Here is a 19,213-nt window from a genome sequence, read left to right on the forward strand (position 1 = left end):
TTCCAAGTTGTCCATTTTATTGGCATATAGTTGCTTGTAGTAATCTCTTATGATCCTTTGTATTTCTGCAGTGTCAGTTGTTACTTCTCCTTTTTCATTTCTAATTCTATTGATTTGAGTCTTCTCCCTTTATTTCTTGATGAGTCTGGCTAATGGTTTATCAATATTTTTTATCTTCTCAAAGAACCAGCTTTTAGGTTTCTTGATCTTTGCTATTGTTTCCTCCATTTCTGTTTCATTTATTTCTGATCTGATCTTTATGATTTCTTTCCTTCTGGTAACTTTGGGGTTTTTTTTGTTCTTTCTCTAATTGATTTAGGTGTAAGGTTATGTTGTTTATTTTGTATGTTTCTTGTTTCTTAAGGTAGGATTTTATTGCTATAAACTTCCCTCTTAGAACTGCTTTTGCTGCTTCCCATAAGTTTTGGGTTATCGTGTGTTCATTGTTATTTGTTTCTAGGTAATTTTTGATTTCCTCTTTGATTTCTTCGGTGATCTCTGGGTTATTAAGTAGTGTATTGTTTAGCCTCCATGTGTTTGTACTTTTTAGAGACCTTTTCCTGTAATTGATATCTAGTCTCATAGCATTGTGGTCAGAGTAGATACTTGATACGATTTCAATTTTCTTATATTTACCACGGCTTGATTTGTGACCCAAGATATGATCTATCCTGGAGAATGTTCCATGAACACTTGAGAAGAAAGTTGTTGTTTGTGCATGGAATGTTGTTTTTTCTATGGAATGTTCTATAAATATCAATTAAGTCATTCTTGTTTAATGTATTATTTAAAGCTTGTTTTTCCTTATTTATTGTCATTTTGGACGATCTGTCCATTGGTGAAAGTGGGGTGTTAAAGTCCCCTACTATGATTGTGTTTCTGTCAATTTCCCCTTTTATGGCTGTTAGTATTTGCCTTATGTATTGTGGTGCTCCTATGTTGGGTGCATAAACATTTACAATTTTATATCTTCTTCTTGGATTGATCCCTTGATCATTATTGTCTCTTGTAATAGTCTTTGTTTTAAAGTCTGTTTTGTCTGCTATGAGAATTGATACTCTAGCTTTCTTTTAATTTCCATTTGCATGGAATATGTTTTTCCATCCCCTCTCTTGCAGCCTGTTTGTGTCCCTAGGTCTGAAGTGGGTCTCTTGTAGACAGCATATATATGGGTCTTGTTATCATATCCATTCAGCCAGTCTATGTATTTTGGTTGGAGCATTTAATCCATTTATAATTAAGGTAATTATCGATATATATGTTCCTATTACCATTTTCTTAATTGTTTTGGGTTTGTTATTGTAGGTCTTTTCCTTGTCTTGTGTTACTTGCCTAGAAAAGTTCCTTTAGCATTTGTTGTAAAGCTGGTTTGGTGATGCTGAATTCTCTTAGCTTTTGCTTGTCTGTAAAGGTATTAATTTCTCCATCAAATCTGAATGGGATCCTTGCTGTATAGGGTAATGTTGGTTGTAGGTTTTTCCCTTTCATCACTTCAAATATGTCCTGCCACTCCTTTCTGGCTTGCAGAGTTTCTGCTGAAAGATCAGCTGTTAACCTTATGGGGATTCCCTTGTATGTTATTTGTTGTTTTTCCCTTTTTGCTTTTAATATTTTTTCTTTGTATTTAATTTTTGATAGTTTAATATGTATCTTGGCATGCTTCTCCTTGGATTTATCCTATATGGGATGCTCTGTTTTTCCTGGACTTGATTAACTATTTCCTTTCCCATATGAGGGAAGTTTTCAACTATAATCTCTTCAAATATTTTCTCAGTCCCTTTCTTTTTCTCTTTTCCTTCTAGGACCCCTATAATTCGAATGTTGGTGCGTTTAATGTTGTCCCAGATGTCTTTGAGACTGTCCTCAATTCTTTTCATTCTTTTTTCTTTATTCTCTTCTGAAGTAGTTATTTCCACCATTTTATCTGCCAGGTCACTTATCCGTTCTTCTGTCTCAGTTATTCTGCTATTGATCCCTTCTAGAGAATTTTTAATTTCATTTATTGTGTTGTTCATCATTGTTTGTTTGCTCTTTAGTTCTTCTAGGTCCTTGTTAAGCATCTCTTGTATTTTTTGCATACTATTTCTAAGATTTTGGATCATCTTTACTATCATTATTCTGAATTCTTTTTCAGGTAGAATTCTATTTCCTCTTCATTTATTAGGTCTGGTGGGATTTTACCTTGCTCCTTCATCTGCTGTGTGTTTCTCTGTCTTCTCCTTTTGCTTAACTTACTGTGTTTGAGGTCTCCTTTTCACAGGCTGCAGGTTCGTAGTTCCTGTTGTTTCTGGTGTCTGTCCCCAGTGGCTAAGGTTGGTTCATTGGGTTGTGTAGGTTTCCTGGTGGAGGGGACTAGTGCCTGTGTTCTGGTGGGTGAGGCTGGATCTTCTCTTTCTTGGGGGAGGGTCCACGTCTGGTGATGTGTTTCAGGGTATCTGTGACCTTATTATGATTTTAGACAGCTTCTCTGTTGTTGAGTGAGGTTGTGTTCCTGTCTTGCTAGTTGTTTGGCATAGGATGTCCTGCACTGTAGCTTATTGTTTCTTGAGTGGAGCTGGGTGCTGGTGTTGAGATGGAGATCTCTGGGAGATATTTGCCGTTTGATATTACATGGAGCTGGGAGGTCTCTAATGGACCAATGTCCTGAACTTGGCTCTCCCACCTCAGAAGCACAGCCCTGACCCTGGCCAGAGCACCAAGAGCCTGTCATCCACACAGCTCAGAGTAAAAGGGAGTAAAAAAGAAAGAAAGAAAGGAAAAGATAAAATAAAATAAAGTTTTTAAAATAAAAAATTAATTATTAAAAAAATTAAAAGTAATAAAAAAAAGAAAGAAAGAAAGAAGGAAGAGAGCAACCAAACCAAAAAACAAGTCCACCAATGATAACAAGCACTAAAAACTATACTAAAGAAAAAAAGAAAAGGGGGAAAAAAAAAACGGACAGACAGAACCCTAGGATAAATGGTAAAAGCAAAGCTATACAGATAAAATCACACAGAGAAGCATACACATGCACACTCAAAAAAAGAGAAAAAGGGGAAAAAAATATATTGTTGCTCCCAAAGTCCACCTCCTCAATTTGGGATGATTTGCTATCTATTCAGGTATTCCACAGATACAAGGTACATCAAGTTGATTGTGGAGAGTTAATCCGCTGCTCCTGAGGCTGCTGGGAGACATTTCCCTTTCTCTTCTTTCTTTGCACAGCTCCCAGGGTTCAGCTTTGAATTTGGCCCCACCTCTGCATGTAGGTCATCTGAGGGTGTCTGTTCTTCGCTCAGAGAGGACAGGTTTAAAGGAGCAGCTGATTCGGGGGCTCTGGCTCACTCAGGCCGGGGGGAGGGAGGGGTATGAATGCGTGGTGAGCCTGCGGCGGCAGAGGCCGGCATGGCATTGCAACAACTTGAGGCATGCCGCGCATTCTCCCGTGGAAGTTGTCCCTGGATCATGGGACGCTGACGGTGGCAGGCTGCACAGGCTCCTGGGAGGGGAAGTGTGGATAGTGACCTGTGCTTGCACACAGGCTTCTTGGTGGCCGCAGCAACAGCCTTAGCGTCTCATGCCCATCTCTGGGGTCCGCGCTGTTAGCCGCAGCTCGCGCTCGTCTCTGGAGCTCCTTCAAGTGGCACTCTTAATCACCTCTCCTCGTGCACCAGAAAACAAAGAGGCAAGAAAAAGTGTCTTGCCTCTTCGGCAGTTCCAGACTTTTTCCCGGACTCCCTCCCGGCTAGCTGTGGCGAATTAGCCCCATTCAGGCTGTGTTCACACAGCCAACCCCAGTCCTCTCCCGGGATCCTACTGAAGCTGGAGCCTCAGCTTCCAGCCCCCACCCGTCCTGGCAGGTGAGCAGACAAGCCTCACAGTCTGGTGGCTGCTGGTCGGTACCTATCCTCTTTGCGGGAATCTCTCTGCTTTGTCCTCTGTATCCCTCTTGCTGTGCTCTGCTCCGTGGCTCAGAAGCTTCCCCCTCCGCCACCCACAGTCTTTGCCCGTGAAGGGGCTTCCTAGTGTGTGGAAACCTTTCCTCCTTCACAGCTCCCTCTCACTGGTGCAGGTCCCATCCCTATTCTTTTGTCTCTGTTTTTTTCTTTTTTCTTTTGCCCTACCCAGGTACATGGGGAGTTTCTTCCCTTTTGGGAGGTCTGAGGTCTTCTGCCAGTGTTCAGTAGGTGTTCTGTAGGGGTTGTTCCACATGTAGATGTATTTCTGATGTATTTGTGGGGAGGAATGTGATATTCACATCTTACTCTTCTGCCATTTTTTTTTTTAACTCTTCTGCCATCTTGAAGCTCCTCTTGAGTTTATTTTTGTGTATAGTGTTAGGGAGTGTTCTAATTTTATTCTTTTACACGTAGCTGTCCAGTTTTCCCAGCAACACTTATTGAAGAGACTGTCTTTCCTCCATTGTATATTCTTGCCCCCTTTATCAAAGATTAAGTGACCAAAGCTGCATGGGTTTATCTCTGGGTTTTGTGTCCTGTTCCATTGATATGTATTTCTGTTTTTGTGCCAGTACCATACTGTTCTGATGACTGTAGCTTTGTAGTATAGCCTGAAGTCAGGGAGCTTGATTCCTCCAGCTCCATTTTTCTTTGTTAAGATTGCTTTGGCTATTCGAGGTTTTTCGTTCCATATAAGTTGTAAAAGTTTTTGTTCTAATTCTGTGAAAAATGCCATTGGTAATTTGATAGGGATTGCATTGAATCTGTAGATTGCTTTGGGTAGTAGAGTCATTTTCACAATGTTGATTCTTCCAGTCCGAGAACATGGTATATCTTTCCATCTGTTTGTGTTGTCTTTGATTTCTTTCATCAGTATCTTACCAAACTTATCTGATAGTTTCCTGAGTACAGGCCTTTTACCTCCTAAGGTAGGTTGATTCCTAGGTATTTTATTCTTTTTGTTGCAGTGGTGAATGGGATTGTTTCCTTAATTTCTCTTTCTGATCTTCTTTCGTTAGTGTATACGAATGCAAGAGATTTCTGTGTATAAATTTTGTATCCTGCAACTTTACCAAATTTTATTAATGAGCTCTAGTAGTTTTCCTGTAGCATCCTTAGGAGTTTCTATGTATAGTATCATGTCATCTACAAACAGTGACAGTTTTACTTCTTCTTTTCCAATTTGGATTACTTTTATTTCTTTTTCTTATCTGATTGCCATGGCTAGGACTTCCAAAACTATGTTGAATAATAGTGGTGAGACTGGACATCTTTGTTTTCTTCCTGATCTTAGAGGAAATACTTTTTCAGTTTTTCACCATTGAGAATGATGTTTGCTGTGGGTTTGTCATATATGGGCTTTATTATGTTGAGGTAGGTTCCCTCTATGTCCCCTTTCTGGAGAGTTTTTATTAAAAATCAGTGTTGAATTTTGTCAAAAGCTTTTTCTGCATCCATTGAGATGATCATATGGTATTTTGTATTTTGTCTAGTCTTCTAGTTGATCTTGCCAACAGGTCCATTCTAGTCCTAAGTCTAACTTACCGATATTAAGTTTTTATGTGATAATCATACATACAGTAAAAACAAGTTCACAGGATTTTTGTGATTCCAAATGTGAAAAGTTTTATAATATGAGGCAGTATATATAAAATGAGTCATTTTAGTCAGGTTATGATAGAATCTTTGAGTGAAAATTGGAATGAGAAAATTTACAATTCTACACACTGTAAATGAGTAGTTGTCTTTATTTTCTTATAATGCCACTTCTTTCCTTTCATGACACTTACATGTGGGGCTAGAGAACATGCAAACAAAATGGCCCACTCGGTGCCTAACAGCATTTAATAATCATAGCTCCAGAAATACTGAAATGGGAAGAGATCAAAACATTAAGTTTCTCAGTAAGCAACAGGCTATCACAACAATGCAACAACAGTACCACGATGCTCCTGTTACTCTATAAAACGTAATATTGCCTAAACTTTTTGTTTGTCAGACTCATAATCACCTATGAGATTCTAGACTCTGCTAATAGCATGTCTTTTTCTATGTTTCCTCAGCCCTAAGGATGGCAGCTGCTTCCTACAGTTACTAATCTCTGGGTTACCTCATGGTCATGGGTTGGATTGTGTCCCCTAACGTAGGTACCACTGAAACCTGTTAATATGACCTTGTTTGTAAACAATGTCTTCTATATGTAATCAGGTTCAGGTGATGTCATTATGGATTTGGGTGGGCCTGAAGCTGAATGAACAGTAGTGTATTTGTACAGAGAAAGAGAGAGGGATTAGATGCAGAGACAAAAAAGAGGCAGAGAGGAAAGAAGGCCATGTGAAGACAGAGACAGAGATTGCAGTTATGCAGCCATCAGCCAAGGAAGTCTTGGGGCCACCAGAAGCTGGGAGAGGCGAGGAAAGACTCTTTCCTAGAGCCTTGAGAGGTAGCATGGCCCTCCTGATATCTTGATTTCAGACTTCTAGTCTCAGAACCACGAGAAAAGATATTTCTGTTATTTTAAGCCACCCAGTTTGTGGTACTTTGTTAATGACAAATGCCCTAGGGAAATGAATACACTCACCACTCTCTTTTTGCTATTTCAGTCTTCTATCAATAATATTGGTAATAACCAATCTCTCAATCCCCTGCTATAAATTCCCTCTGTTTGAAATACCTAGTGAGGTATCTGGTTTTACCACTGGAATGTAAACTGATATACTATGCTTCCCCCCAAATTCTCAGTACCTTGTATCTTGATCTAAAGGGTAATCACCAAACAGTTGATGGATGTAGTAAATAGAGAATTGCAACAACAGATTAATATCAATGCATATTTTTTCACTTGTCATATATAACACTTGCTAATTGCTAAATATTTTGCCCAATTCGTCTTTATCATTTCACTTAATAATATGTCTTGGAAATCTTCCTGTATCAGATCAGCCATGTTATTTTACAGCTGCATAGTTTTATCAATTGGATATACTGTTATTTAATTAAATGGTGCCTGAAGGATCCTTTAATTGTTTCCATCTTGTTTTTTTCTTTTAGGTTCTTATCAGTTATCTATTTTATACATATTAGTGTATATAATCCAATCTCCCAATTCAACCTCCCCCACCCCGCTTTCCCACCTTGGTGTCCTTGTTCTTTACATCTGTGTCTCTATTTCTGCCTTGAAAACTGGTTCATCTGTACCATTTTTCTAGATTCCACATATATGCGTTAATATACAGTATTTGTTTTTCTCTTCCTGACTTACTTCACTCTGTATGACAGTCTCTAGGTCCATCCACGTCTCTACATATGACCCAATTTCATTCCTTTTTATGGTTAATATTCCATTGTATATATGTACCACTTCTTCTTTATCCATTCATCTGTCGATGGACATTTAGGTTGATTCCATGACCTGGCTATTGTAAATAGTGCTGCAATGAACATTGGGGTGCATGTGCCTTTTTGAATTACATTTTTCTCTTGGTATATGCCCAGTAGTGGGATTGTTGGATGATATGGTAATTCTATTTTTAGTTTTTTAAGGACCCCCCCCCATACTGTTCTCCACACTGCTGTATCAATTTACATTCCCACCAACAGTGCAAGAGGTCTCCCTTTTCTCCACACCCTCTCCAGCATTTGTTGTTTGTAGATTTTCTGATGATGCTCATTCTAACTGGTGTGAGGTGATACCTCGTTGAGGTGATACCTTGATTTTCATTTCTCTAATAATTAATAATTTTAAATTTCATTAGGTCCCATTTGTTTATTTTTGTTTTTATTTCCATTACTCTAGGAGGTGGGTCAAAAAGGATCTTGCTGTGATTTATGTCAAAGAGTGTTCTTCCTATGTTTTCCTCTAAGAGTTTTATAGTGTCTGGTCTTACATTTAGGTCTTTAATCCATTTTGAGTTTATTTTTGTGTATAGTACTAGGGAGTGTTCTAATTTCATTCTTTTACATGTAGCTGTCCAGTTTTCCAAGCACCACTTATTGAAGAGACTGTCTTTTCTCCATTGTATATCCTTGCCTCCTTTGTCATACATTAGTTGACCATAGGTGCATGAGTTTATCTTTGGGCTTTCTATCCTGTTTCATTGATCTGTATTTCAGTTTTCATGCCAGTACCATACTGTCTTGATTACTGTAGCTTTGTACTATAGTCTGAAGTCAGGGAGTCTGATTGCTCTAGCTCCATTTTTCTTCCCCAAGATTGCTCTGGATTTTCATGGTCTTTTTTATCTCCATAGAAATTTTAAGATTTTTTTGTCCTAGTTCTATAAAAAATGCCATTGGTAATTTGATAGAGGTTGCCTTGAATCTGTAGATTGCTTTGGGTAGCATAGTCATTTTCACAATATTGATTCTTTCAATCCAAGAACATGGTATATCTCTCCATCTGTTTGTGTCATCTTTGATTTCTTTCATCAGTCTCCTATAGTTTTCTGAGTACAGTTCTTTTACCTCCTTAGGTAGGTTTATTCCTAGGTATTTTATTCTTTTTATTGCAGTGGAGAATGGGATCGTTTCCTTAATTCCACTTTCTGATCTTTCATTGTTAGTGTATAGGAATACAAGAGATTTCTGTCCATTAATTTTGTATCCTGCAGCTTTACCAAATTCATTGATTAGCTCTAGTAGTCTTCTGGTGGCATCTTTACGATTTTCTATGTATAGTATCATGTCATCTGCAAACAGTGGCCATTCTACTTCTTCTTTTCCAATTTGGATTCCTTTTATTTCTTTTTCTTCTCTGATTGCCATGGCTAGGACTTCCAAAACTATGTTGAATTATAGTGGCAAGAGTGGACATCTCCGTCTTGTTCCTTATCTTAGAGGAAATGCTTTCAGTTTTTCACCATTGAGAATGATATTTGCTGTAGGTTTGTTGTATATGGCCTTTATTATGTTTAGGTAGGTTCTCTCAATGCCTACTTTCTGGACAGTTTTTATCATAAATGGTTTTGAAGTTTGTCAAAAGCTTTTTCTGCATCTATTGAGATGATCATATGCTTTTTATCCTTCAATTTGTTAATATGGTGTGTCACATTGAATGATTTGCATATATTGAATAATCCTTGCATCCCTGGGATAAATCCCACTTGATTATGGTGTATGATCCTTTTAATGTGTTGTTGGATTCTGTTTGCTAGTATTTTGTTGAGGATTTCTTTTTTTAACACCTTTATTGGAGTATAATTGCATTACAATGGTATGTTAGTTTCTGCTTTATAACAAAGTGAATCAGTTATACATATGTTCCCATATCTCTTCCCTCTTGTGTTTCCCTCCCTCCCACCCTCCTTATCCCACCCCTCTAGGTGGTCAAAAACCACCTAGCTGATCTCCCTGTGCTATGCGGCTACTTCCCACTAGTTATCTATTTTACGTTTGGTAGTGTATATATGTCCATGCCACTCTCTCATTTTGTTACAGCTTACCCTTCCCCCTCCCCATATTCTCAAGTCCATGCACTCGTAGGTCTGTGTCTTTATTCCCGTCTTACCCCTAGGTTCTTCATGACCTTTATTTTTATGTTTTTCTTAGATTCCATATATATGTGTTAGCATACGGTATTTCTTTTTCTCTTTCTGACTTCACTCTGTATGACAGACTGTAGGTCCATCCACCTCACTAAAAATAACTCAATTTTGTTTCTTTTTATGACTGAGTAATATTCCATTGTATATATGTGCCACATCCTCTTTATCCATTCATCTGTTGATGGACACTTAGGTTGCTTCCATATCCTGGCTATTGTACATAGAACTGCAATGAACATTTTGGTACATGACTCTTTTTTTTTTTTGTGGTACACGGGCCTCTCACTGTTGTGGCCTCTCCTGTTGTGGAACACAGGCTCCAGACGTGCAGACTCAGAGGCCATGGCTCACAGGCCCAGCCACTCCATGGGATGTGGGATCCTCCTGGACAGGGGCATGAACCCATGTCCCCTGCATCAGCAGGCAGACTCTCAACCACTGCATCACAGGGAAGCCCCAAGTACATGACTATTTTTGAATTATGGTTTTCTCAGGGTATATGTCCAGTAGTGGGATTACTGGGTCATATGGTAGTTTTTTAAGACACCTCCATACTGTTCTCCATAGTGGCTGTATCAATTTACATTCCCACCAACAGTGCAAGAGGGTTCCCTTTTCTCCACACCCTCTCCAGCATTTATTGTTTCTACATTTTTTGATTATGGCCATTCTGACCGATGTGAGATGATATCTCATTGTAGTTTTGATTTGCATTTCTCTAATGATTAATGATGTTGAGCTTTCTTTCATGTGTTTGTTGGCAATCTGTATATCTTCTTTGGAGAAATGTCTATTTAGGTCTTCTGCCCATTTTGGGATTGGGTAGTTTGTTTCTTTGGTATTGAGGTGCATGAGCTGCTTGTAAATTTTGGAGATTAATCCTTTGTCACTTGCTTCATTTGCAAATATTTTCTCCCATTCTGAGGGTTGTCTTTGGTCTTGTTTAGGGTTTCCTTTGCTGAGCAAAAGCTTTGAAGTTTCATTCGGTCCCATTTGTTGATTTTTGTTTTTTATTTCCAATTCTCTAGGAGGTGGGTCAAAAAGGAACTTGCTGTGATTTATGTCATAGAGTGTTCTACCTATGTTTTCCTCTAAGGGTTTGATAGTGTCTGGCCTTACATTTAGGTTTTTAATCCATTTTGAGTTTATTATTATGTATGGTGTTAGGGAGTGTTCTAATTTCATACATTTACATGTACCTGTCCAGTTTTCCCAGCACCACTTATTGAAGAGGCTGTCTTTTCTCCACTGTATATTCTTGCCCCCTTTATCAAAGATAAGATGACCATATGTGCATGTGTTTATCTCTGGGCTTTCTATCCTGTTCCATTGATCTATCTTTCTGTTTTTGTGCCAGTGCCATATTGTCTTGATTATTGTCCTCTGTAGTATAGTCTGAAGTCAGGAAGCCTGATTCCTCTAGCTCCATTTTTCGTTCTCAAGATTGCTTTGGCTATTCGGGGTATTTTGTGTTTCCATACAAATTGTGAAATTTTTTTGTTCTAGTTCTGTGAAAAATGGCAGTGGTAGTTTGATAGGCATTGCATTGAATCTGTAGATTGCTTTGGGTAGAGTGATTTTCACAGTGTTGATTCTTCCAATCTAAGTACATGGTATATCTCTCCATCTATTTGTATCATCTTTAATTTCTTTCATCAGTGTTTTATAATTTTTTGCATACAGGTCTTTTGTCTCCATAGGTAGGTTTATTCCTAGATATTTAATTCTTTTTGTTGCAATGGTAAATGGGAGTGTTTTCTTAATTTCACTTTCAGATTTTTCATCATTAGTTTATAAGAATGCCAGAGATTTCTGTGCATTAATTTGTATCCTGCTACTTTACCAAATTCATTGATTAGTTCAAGTAGGTTTCTCGTAACATCTTTAGGATTCTCTTTGTATATTATGATGTCATCTGCTAACAGTGACAGCTTTATTTCTTCTTTTCTGATTTTGATTCATTTTATTTCTTTTTCTTCTCTGATTGCTGTGGCTAAAACTTCCAAAACTATGTTGAATAATAGTGGTGAGAGTGGGCAACCTTGTCTTGTTCCTGATCTTAGTGGAAATGGTTTCAGTTTTTCACCATTGAGGACGATGTTGGGTGTGGGTTTGTCACATATGGCCTTTATTATGTTGAGGAAAGTTCCCTCTATGCCTACTTTCTGGTGGGTTTTTATCATAAATTGGTGTTGAATTTTGTCAAAAGCTTTCTCTGCATCTATTGAGATGATCATATGGTTTTTCTCCTTCAATTTGTTAATATGGTGTATCACGTTGATTGATTTGCATATATTGAAGAATCCTTGCATTCCTGGAATAAACCCCACTTGATCATGGTGTATGATCCTTTTAATGTGCTGTTGGATTCTGTTTGCTAGTATTTTCTTGAGGATTTTTGCATCTATGTTCATCAATGTTATTGGCCTGTAGTTTTCTTTCTTTGTGACATCCTTGTCTAGTTTTGGTATCAGGGTGATGGTGGCCTCGTAGAATGAGTTTGGGAGTGTTCCTCCCTCTGCTATATTTTGGAAGAGTTTGAGAAGGATAGGTATTAGCTCTTCTCTAAATTTTGATAGAATTTGCCTGTGAAGCCATCTGGTCCTGGGCTTTTGTTTTTTGGAAGATTTTTAATCAGTTTCAATTTCAGTGCTTGCGATTGGTGTGTTCATATTTTCTGTTTCTTCTTGGTTCAGGCTCAGCATGTTGTGCGTATCTAAGAATTTGTCCATTTCTTCCAGGTTGTCCATTTTATTGGCATAGAGTTGCTTGTAGTAATCTCTCATGATCCTTTGTATTTCTGCAGTGTCAGTTGTTACTTCTCCTTTTTCATTTCTAATTCTATTGATTTGAGTCTTCTACCTTTTTTTCTTCATGAGTCTGGCTAATGTTTTACCAATTTTGTTTATCTTCTCAAAGAACCAGCTTTTAGTTTTATTGATCTTTGCTATCATTTTCTTCATTTCTTTTTCATTTATTTCTGATCAAATCTTTATGATTTCTTTCCTTCTGCTAACTTTGGGGTTTTTTTTGTTCTTCTTTCTCTAATTGCTTTAGGTGCAAGATTAGGTTGTTTATTTGAGATGTTTCATGTTTCTTAAGGTAGGATTGTTTTTCTATAAACTTCCCTGTTAGAACTGCTTTTGCTGCATCCCATCAGTTTTGGGTCATCGTGTTTCCATTGTCATTTATTTCTAGGTATTTTTAAATTTTGTCTTTGATTTCTTCAGTAGTCACTTCGTTATTAAGTAGCGTATTGTTTAGCCTCCATGTGTTTGTATGTTTTACAGATGTTTTCCTGTAATTGATATCTAGTCTCATAGCATTGGTGTCAGAAAAGATACTTGATACGATTTCAATTTTCTTAAATTTACCAAGGCTAGATTTGTAACCGAAGATAGGATCTATCCTAGAGGATATTCCATGAGCACTTGAGAAAAACGTGTATTCTTTTGTTTTTGGATGGAATGTCCTATAAATATCCATGAAATACATCTTGTTTAATGTATCATTTAAAGCTTGTGTTTCCTTATTTATTTTCATTTGGGATGATCTGTCCCTTGGTGAAAGTGGGTTGTTAAAGCCCTTACTATGATTGTGTTACTGTCGATTTCCCCTTTTAAGGCTCTTAGTATTTGCCTTATGTATTGAGGTGCTCCTATGATGGGTGCATAAATATTTACAATTGTTATATCTTCTTCTTGGATCGATCCCTTGATCATTATGTAGTGTCTTTTTTTGTCTCTTGTAACAGTCTTTAATTTAAAATCTATTTTGTCTGATATGAGAATTGCTACTCTAGCTTTCTTCTGATTTCCATTTGCATGGAATATCTTTTTCCATCCCCTCACCTCAGTCTGTATGTGTTCCTAGGTCTGAAGTGGGTCTCTTGTAGACAGCATATATATGTGTGTTGGTTTTGTATCCATTCAGCCAGTCTGTGTCGTTGGTGGGAGGATTTAATCCATTTACATTTAAGGTAATTATCGATATGTATGTTCCTATTCCTATTTTTTAAAGTGTTTTGGGTTGTTATTGTAGGTCTTTTCCTTCTCTTATGTTTCTTGCCTAGAGAAGATCCTTTAGCATTTGTTGTAAAGCTGGTTTGGTGATGCTGATCTCTCTCAGCTTTTGCTTGTCTGTAAACGTTTTAATTTCTCCATCAAATCGGAATGAGATCATTGCTGGGTAGAGTAATCTTGGTTGCAGGCTTTTCTCCTTCATCACTTTAAATATGTCCTGCCACTCCCTTCTGGCTTGCAGACTTTCTGCTGAAAGATCCGCTGTTAACCTTATGAGATTCCCTTGTGTGTTATTTGTTGTTTTTCCCTTGCTGCTTTTAATATTTTTTCTTTGTATTTAATTTTTGATAGTTTGATTAATATGTGTCTTGGCGTGTTTCTCCTTGGATTTATCCTGTATGGGACTCTCTGTTTTTCCTGGACTTGATTAACTATTTCCTTTCCCATATTAGGGATGTTTTCAACTATAATCTCTTCAAATATTTTCTCAGTCCCTTTCTTTTACTCTTATTCTTCTGGGACCCCTATAATTTGTATGCTGGTGCACTGAATGTTGTCTCAGAGGTCTCTTAGACTGTCCTCAATTCTTTTCATTCTTTTTTCTTTATTCTCTTCTGAAGTAGTTATTTCCACCATTTTATCTTCTAGGTCACCTATCCATTCTTCTGCCTCAGTTATTCTGCTATTGATCCCGTCTATTTTTAATTTTATTTATTTTGTTGTTCATCATTGCTTGTTTCGTCTTTAGTTCTTCTAGGTTCTTGTTAAATGTTTCTTGCATTTTCTCTATTCTATTTCCATGATTTTGGATCATCTTTACTATCAGTATTCTGAACTGTTTTTCAGGTAGACTGCCTATTTCCTCTTCATTTGTTAGGTCTGGTGGGTTTTTACCTTGCTCCTTCATCTGCTGTGTGTTTTTCTGTCTTTTCATTTTGCTTATTGTATTGTGTTTGGGGTATCCTTTTCACAGGCTGCAGGTTTGTAGTTCCCATTGTTTTTGGTTTCTGTCCCCAGTAGCTAATGTTGGTTCTGTGGGTTGTGTAGGTTTCCTGGTGGAGGGGACTAGTGCCTGTGTTCTGGTGGATGAGGCTGGATCTCGTCTTTCTGGTGGGCAGGTCCACGTCTGGTGGTGTGTTTTGTGGTGTCTGTGGCCTTATTATGATTTTAGGCAGCCTCTCTGCTAATGGATGGGGCTGTGTTCCTGTCTTGCTAGTTGTTTGGCATAGCGTGTCCAGCACTGTAGCTTGCTGGTCGTTGAGTGAAGCTGGGTCTTGGCATTGAGATGGAGATCTCTGGGAGATATTCGCCGTTTGATATTATGTGGAGCTGGGAGGTCTCTTGTGGACCAGTGTCCTGAACTTGGCTTTCCCACCTCCGTGGTACAGCCCTGATGCCCGGCTGGAGCACCAAGACCCTGTCCTCCACATGGCTCAGAATAAAAGGCAGAAAAAATAGAAAGAAAGAAAGAAAGAGAGAGATAAAGAAAGAAAGAAATAAAGAGGATAAAATAAAATAAAGTAAGATAAAATAAAGTTATTAAAATAAAAAATAAATATTAAGAAAAAATTTTTAAAAAGTAAAAAAAAAAACGGATGGACACAACCCTAGGACGAATGGTGAAAGCAAAGCTATACAGACAAAATCTCACACAGAAGCATATACATACACACTCAGAAAAAGAGGAAAAGGGGAAACAATAATCTATCTTGCTCCCAAAGTCCACCTTCTCAATTTGGGATGATTTCTTGTCTATTCCGGTATTCCACAGATGCAGGGTACATGAATTTGATTGTGGAGCTTTAATCCGCTGTCTGAGGCTGCTGGGAGAAATTTCCCTTACTCTGTTCGCACAGCTCCCTGGGTTCAGCTTTGGATTTGGCCCCGCCTCTGCGTGTAGGTCGCTGGAGGGCGTCTGTTTTTCACCCAGACAAGACGGGGTTAAAGGAGCCGCTGATTCGGGGGCTCTGGCTCACTCAGGCCGGGGGGAGGGAGGGGTATGAATGCGGGGCGAGCCTGCGGCGGCAGAGGCCGTAACGTTGCACCAGCCTGAGGCGCGCCGTGCGTTCTCCTGCGGAAGTTGTCCCTGGATCAAGGGACCCTGGCAGTGGCGGGCTGCACAGGCTCCCCGGAAGGGAGGGGTGGATAGTGACCTGTGCTCGCACACAGGTTTCTTGGTGGCGGCAGCAGCAGCCTTAGCGTCTCATGACCGTCTCTGGGGTCCGCGCTGTTAGTCGCAGCTCGCACCCGTCTCTGGAGCTCCTTTAAGCAGCGCTCTTTATCCCCTCTCCTTGCGCACCAGGAAACAAAGAGGCAAGAAAAGTCTCTTGCCTCTTAGGCAGCTGCAGACTTTTCCCGGAACCACTCCAGGCTAGCTGTAGTGCACTAGCCCCCTTCAGGCTGTGTTCACGCCGCCTACCCCAGTCCTCTCTCTGCGCTCCGACTGAAGCCCGAGCCTTAGCTCCCAGCCCCCGCCCATCCTGGCGGGTGAGCAGACAAGCCTCTCGGGCTGGTGAGTGCCGGTTGGCAGCGATCCGCTGTGCGGGAATCTCTCTGCTTTGCCCTCCGCACCCCTGTTGCTGTCCTCTCCTCCGTGGCTCTGAAGCTTCCCACCTCCACCACCCGCCGTCTCCACCTGCGAAGGCACTTCTAGTGTGTGGAGACCTTTCCTCCTTCACAGCTCCCTCTCACTGGTGCAGCTCCCGTCCCTATTCTTTTGTCTATGTTTTTTTCCTTTTTCTTTTGCCCTACCCAGGTACGTGGGGAATTTCTTGCCTTTTGGGAGGTCTGAGGTCTTCTGCCAGCGTTCAGTGGGTGTTCTATAGGAGTTGTTACACGTGTAGATGTATTTCTGATGTACCTGTGGGGAGGAAGGTGATCTCCGCATCTTACTCTTCCGCCATCTTCTCAAATCCTGTTGAGGAATTTTGCATCTATATTCATCAGCGATATTGGTCTCTAATTTTCTTTTTTTGTTTGGTTTTGGTATCAGGGTGATGGTGGTTTCGTAGAATGAGTTTGTGAGTGTTCCTTCCTCTGCAATTTTTGGAAGAGTTTGAGAAGGATGGGTGTTAGCTCTTTTCTAAATGTTTGATTGAATTCACCTGTGAAGCTATCTGGTCCTGGACTTTTGTTGTTCGAAGATTTTTAACCATATTTTCAATTTCATTACTTGTGATTGGTCTGTTCATATTTTCTATTTCTTCCTGGTTCAGTCTTGGAAGGTTATACCTTTCTAAGAATTTGTCCATTTCTTCCAGGTTGTCCATTTTATTGACATAGAGTTGCTTGTACTAGTCTCTTTTAAAATGTGTCCAGAAAGTTGGTTCACTAAACATATATATATACATCTTGGAGAGTTCTTTGGTGAGATATTAGTAGGATAAGTACCTAGCTACAGGATTCTCAGATCTAAGGGACTGTACAACTGAAATTCTAATAAGGAATATCGATTTCTTGTATAAATGTGCTGCATTCTTCTTAAAGGGCTATCACTAGAGACTGCTTCATGTTATAATACAGCTTGGAGAATTATGCCTTTTACAACCCAACTGACCTAAAGTATAGCCATCAAGGAAAACTTCACTCTTATTTTTTCTTCACTGGTAAGCCATTTACATTTCTGGGAGCAATGAGATGAAACCCAACTAACAAACCATTGGAGCTAAGTCACAGCCTCAACTAGAGCTCTGGGAATAGGAGGTCTCTCGAGGAACAAAATAACCAGACTCACTGGGAGGCAAATCAGATGACAAATAAGATGAAGCTCTGTTGAACAACTCAACAAAATTCTGCCATCTGTGAAAGAAAAGGAACATAATACCTGTGATCAATGTGGGAAGCTCTGGAAGAATGTGCAATAAAGCTTAAAGCTTATACAGATAGTGATATTAAAGGGATTTTTTGATGTCTGTATCATCTGGGGTGCAGTGAAGGAAACACAAGCTACTTTAAGTGTCTCTACTAGAAATGGAAATTAGGCACTCACAAAATTATTGCAGAAGCTAGTAGAATGGAGGTTGGTGTCTGCTGCTGGGCTAAGGGTTAGGCCTCAGAAGATGTAGCCCAGAGTCCAGGGAACTGCAGGAAATTCTGGCTGATGTCTCAGATGCCCTTGGCCATGAGTTTGGTGATTAGGCAGTATATAGGGCATTCTGGCCACCAGAAAAACTGATATCTACCAGGGTTATTGGAGTTGCTACTACTGCAGAAAAATAATAAATACTTATAATGTCCCTGCCCCTCTCCCCAGTCTTCCTGTCTTTGAAATCTCATGCAGTTGCATTTCAGTGATGGAACTTAAATCAATTCCAGAACCTCAGTTTTTAAGGGAGCTTTGGAAATGTTCTTTTTAGCCTTCCTAAGTGTGGGAAGTATTACAATATAGGAAAGAACATAGAAGAGGATAGAAATGGGTGCTAAGTGCAAATAGATATTTAGTGAAGTCCCCAAGCAGAAATTGCATTGAAGAATGCATGAGCACTTGACAATCAGGGAGTCATTTAAAACTTACAAGTACTTTAGGAACACTTTGGTAGTGAGAATCACTTATATTTGCTTGCCCAACATCCATTCTCCATTTATATAAAAATATGTTTCTCTGGGGTAATGGGCTACAATCTATGTCCCATACCCTCCCCTAGACAATGTTGTGACCCACTCAGTCTAATTAATCTCAATCTATCACTTCACTTTCCCTATCCTTCCCTCCCTCCCTTCTTCCCTCTCTCCCACTCTCTGTCTCTGATTAATTTTTGTTTCTGGTGCTTCCTGAAGTTTCATTTCCCCTGATTTTGTGTGTAACTCCATATCCTTTCAAAAATATTTCTTTTTGCTTATGTTAGCAAAAAACAGTTTCTGCTTCTAGCAACCAAACTACAACTGATAAGAATTTTTATCACCTCTTTGCCCATCAGATGTCAAGCAAATATAAAGAGCCAATTGTGGGAATATGTCCTGTGTTTTCTAGGAAAGTTTTAATGCCATGTGATTTTACACTTTTTATTTATTTTTTAACGGAAGTATAGTTGATTTACAGTGTTGTGTTAGTTTCAGGTGTATAGCAAAGTTACTCAGTTTTATTTTATTCAGTTTTCTTTTTCAGATTCTTTTTCCTTATAGGTTATTATGAAATATTGAGTATAGTTACCTGTGCTATACAGTAAGTCCTTGTTGGTTATCTATTTCATACATAGTAGTGTGCACATGTTAATCCCAAACTCCTAATTTATTGCTCCCAACCTCTTCCCCTTTGGTAACCATAAGTTTTTTTTCTATGTCTGTGGGTCTATTTCTGTTTTGTATATAAGTTCATTTGTGCCATTTTTTAAAACATTCCACATATAAACAATATCATATGATATTTCTCTTTCTCTGTCTGGCTTACTTTGCTTAGTATAATAACCTCCAGGTATATCCATGTTGCTGCAAATGGCATTATTTCATTCTTTTTTATGGCTGAGTAATATTCCATTGTGTGTGTGTGTGTGTGTGTGTGTGTGTGTGTGTGTGTATGTATATATATATATACATACATATATATACACACACACACACACCACATCTTCTTTATACATTCATCTGTCGATGGACATTTAGGTTGCTTCTGCCTTCTGGCTATTGTAAATAATGCTGCAGTGAACATTGTGGTGTATATATCTTTTCAAATTCTGGTTTCCTCTGGATTTACGCCCAGGAGTGGGATTGC

The 19,213-nt window shown here is 38.9% G+C and overlaps 1 protein-coding gene across 1 annotated transcript in view; it reads right to left on the minus strand.

Annotated features, from left to right (window-relative positions):
• C1H1orf87 (chromosome 1 C1orf87 homolog) overlaps positions 1-19,213 on the minus strand; it is a 116,128-nt gene that overhangs the window by 21,605 nt on the left and 75,310 nt on the right. The window contains 1 exon segment of the mRNA XM_060005556.1: positions 17,240-17,304. Within this exon segment, the coding sequence (XP_059861539.1) occupies positions 17,240-17,304 (65 nt within the window).

Source organism: Delphinus delphis, chromosome 1, assembly GCF_949987515.2.
Source record: "Delphinus delphis chromosome 1, mDelDel1.2, whole genome shotgun sequence".
Lineage (NCBI taxonomy): Eukaryota > Metazoa > Chordata > Mammalia > Artiodactyla > Delphinidae > Delphinus > Delphinus delphis.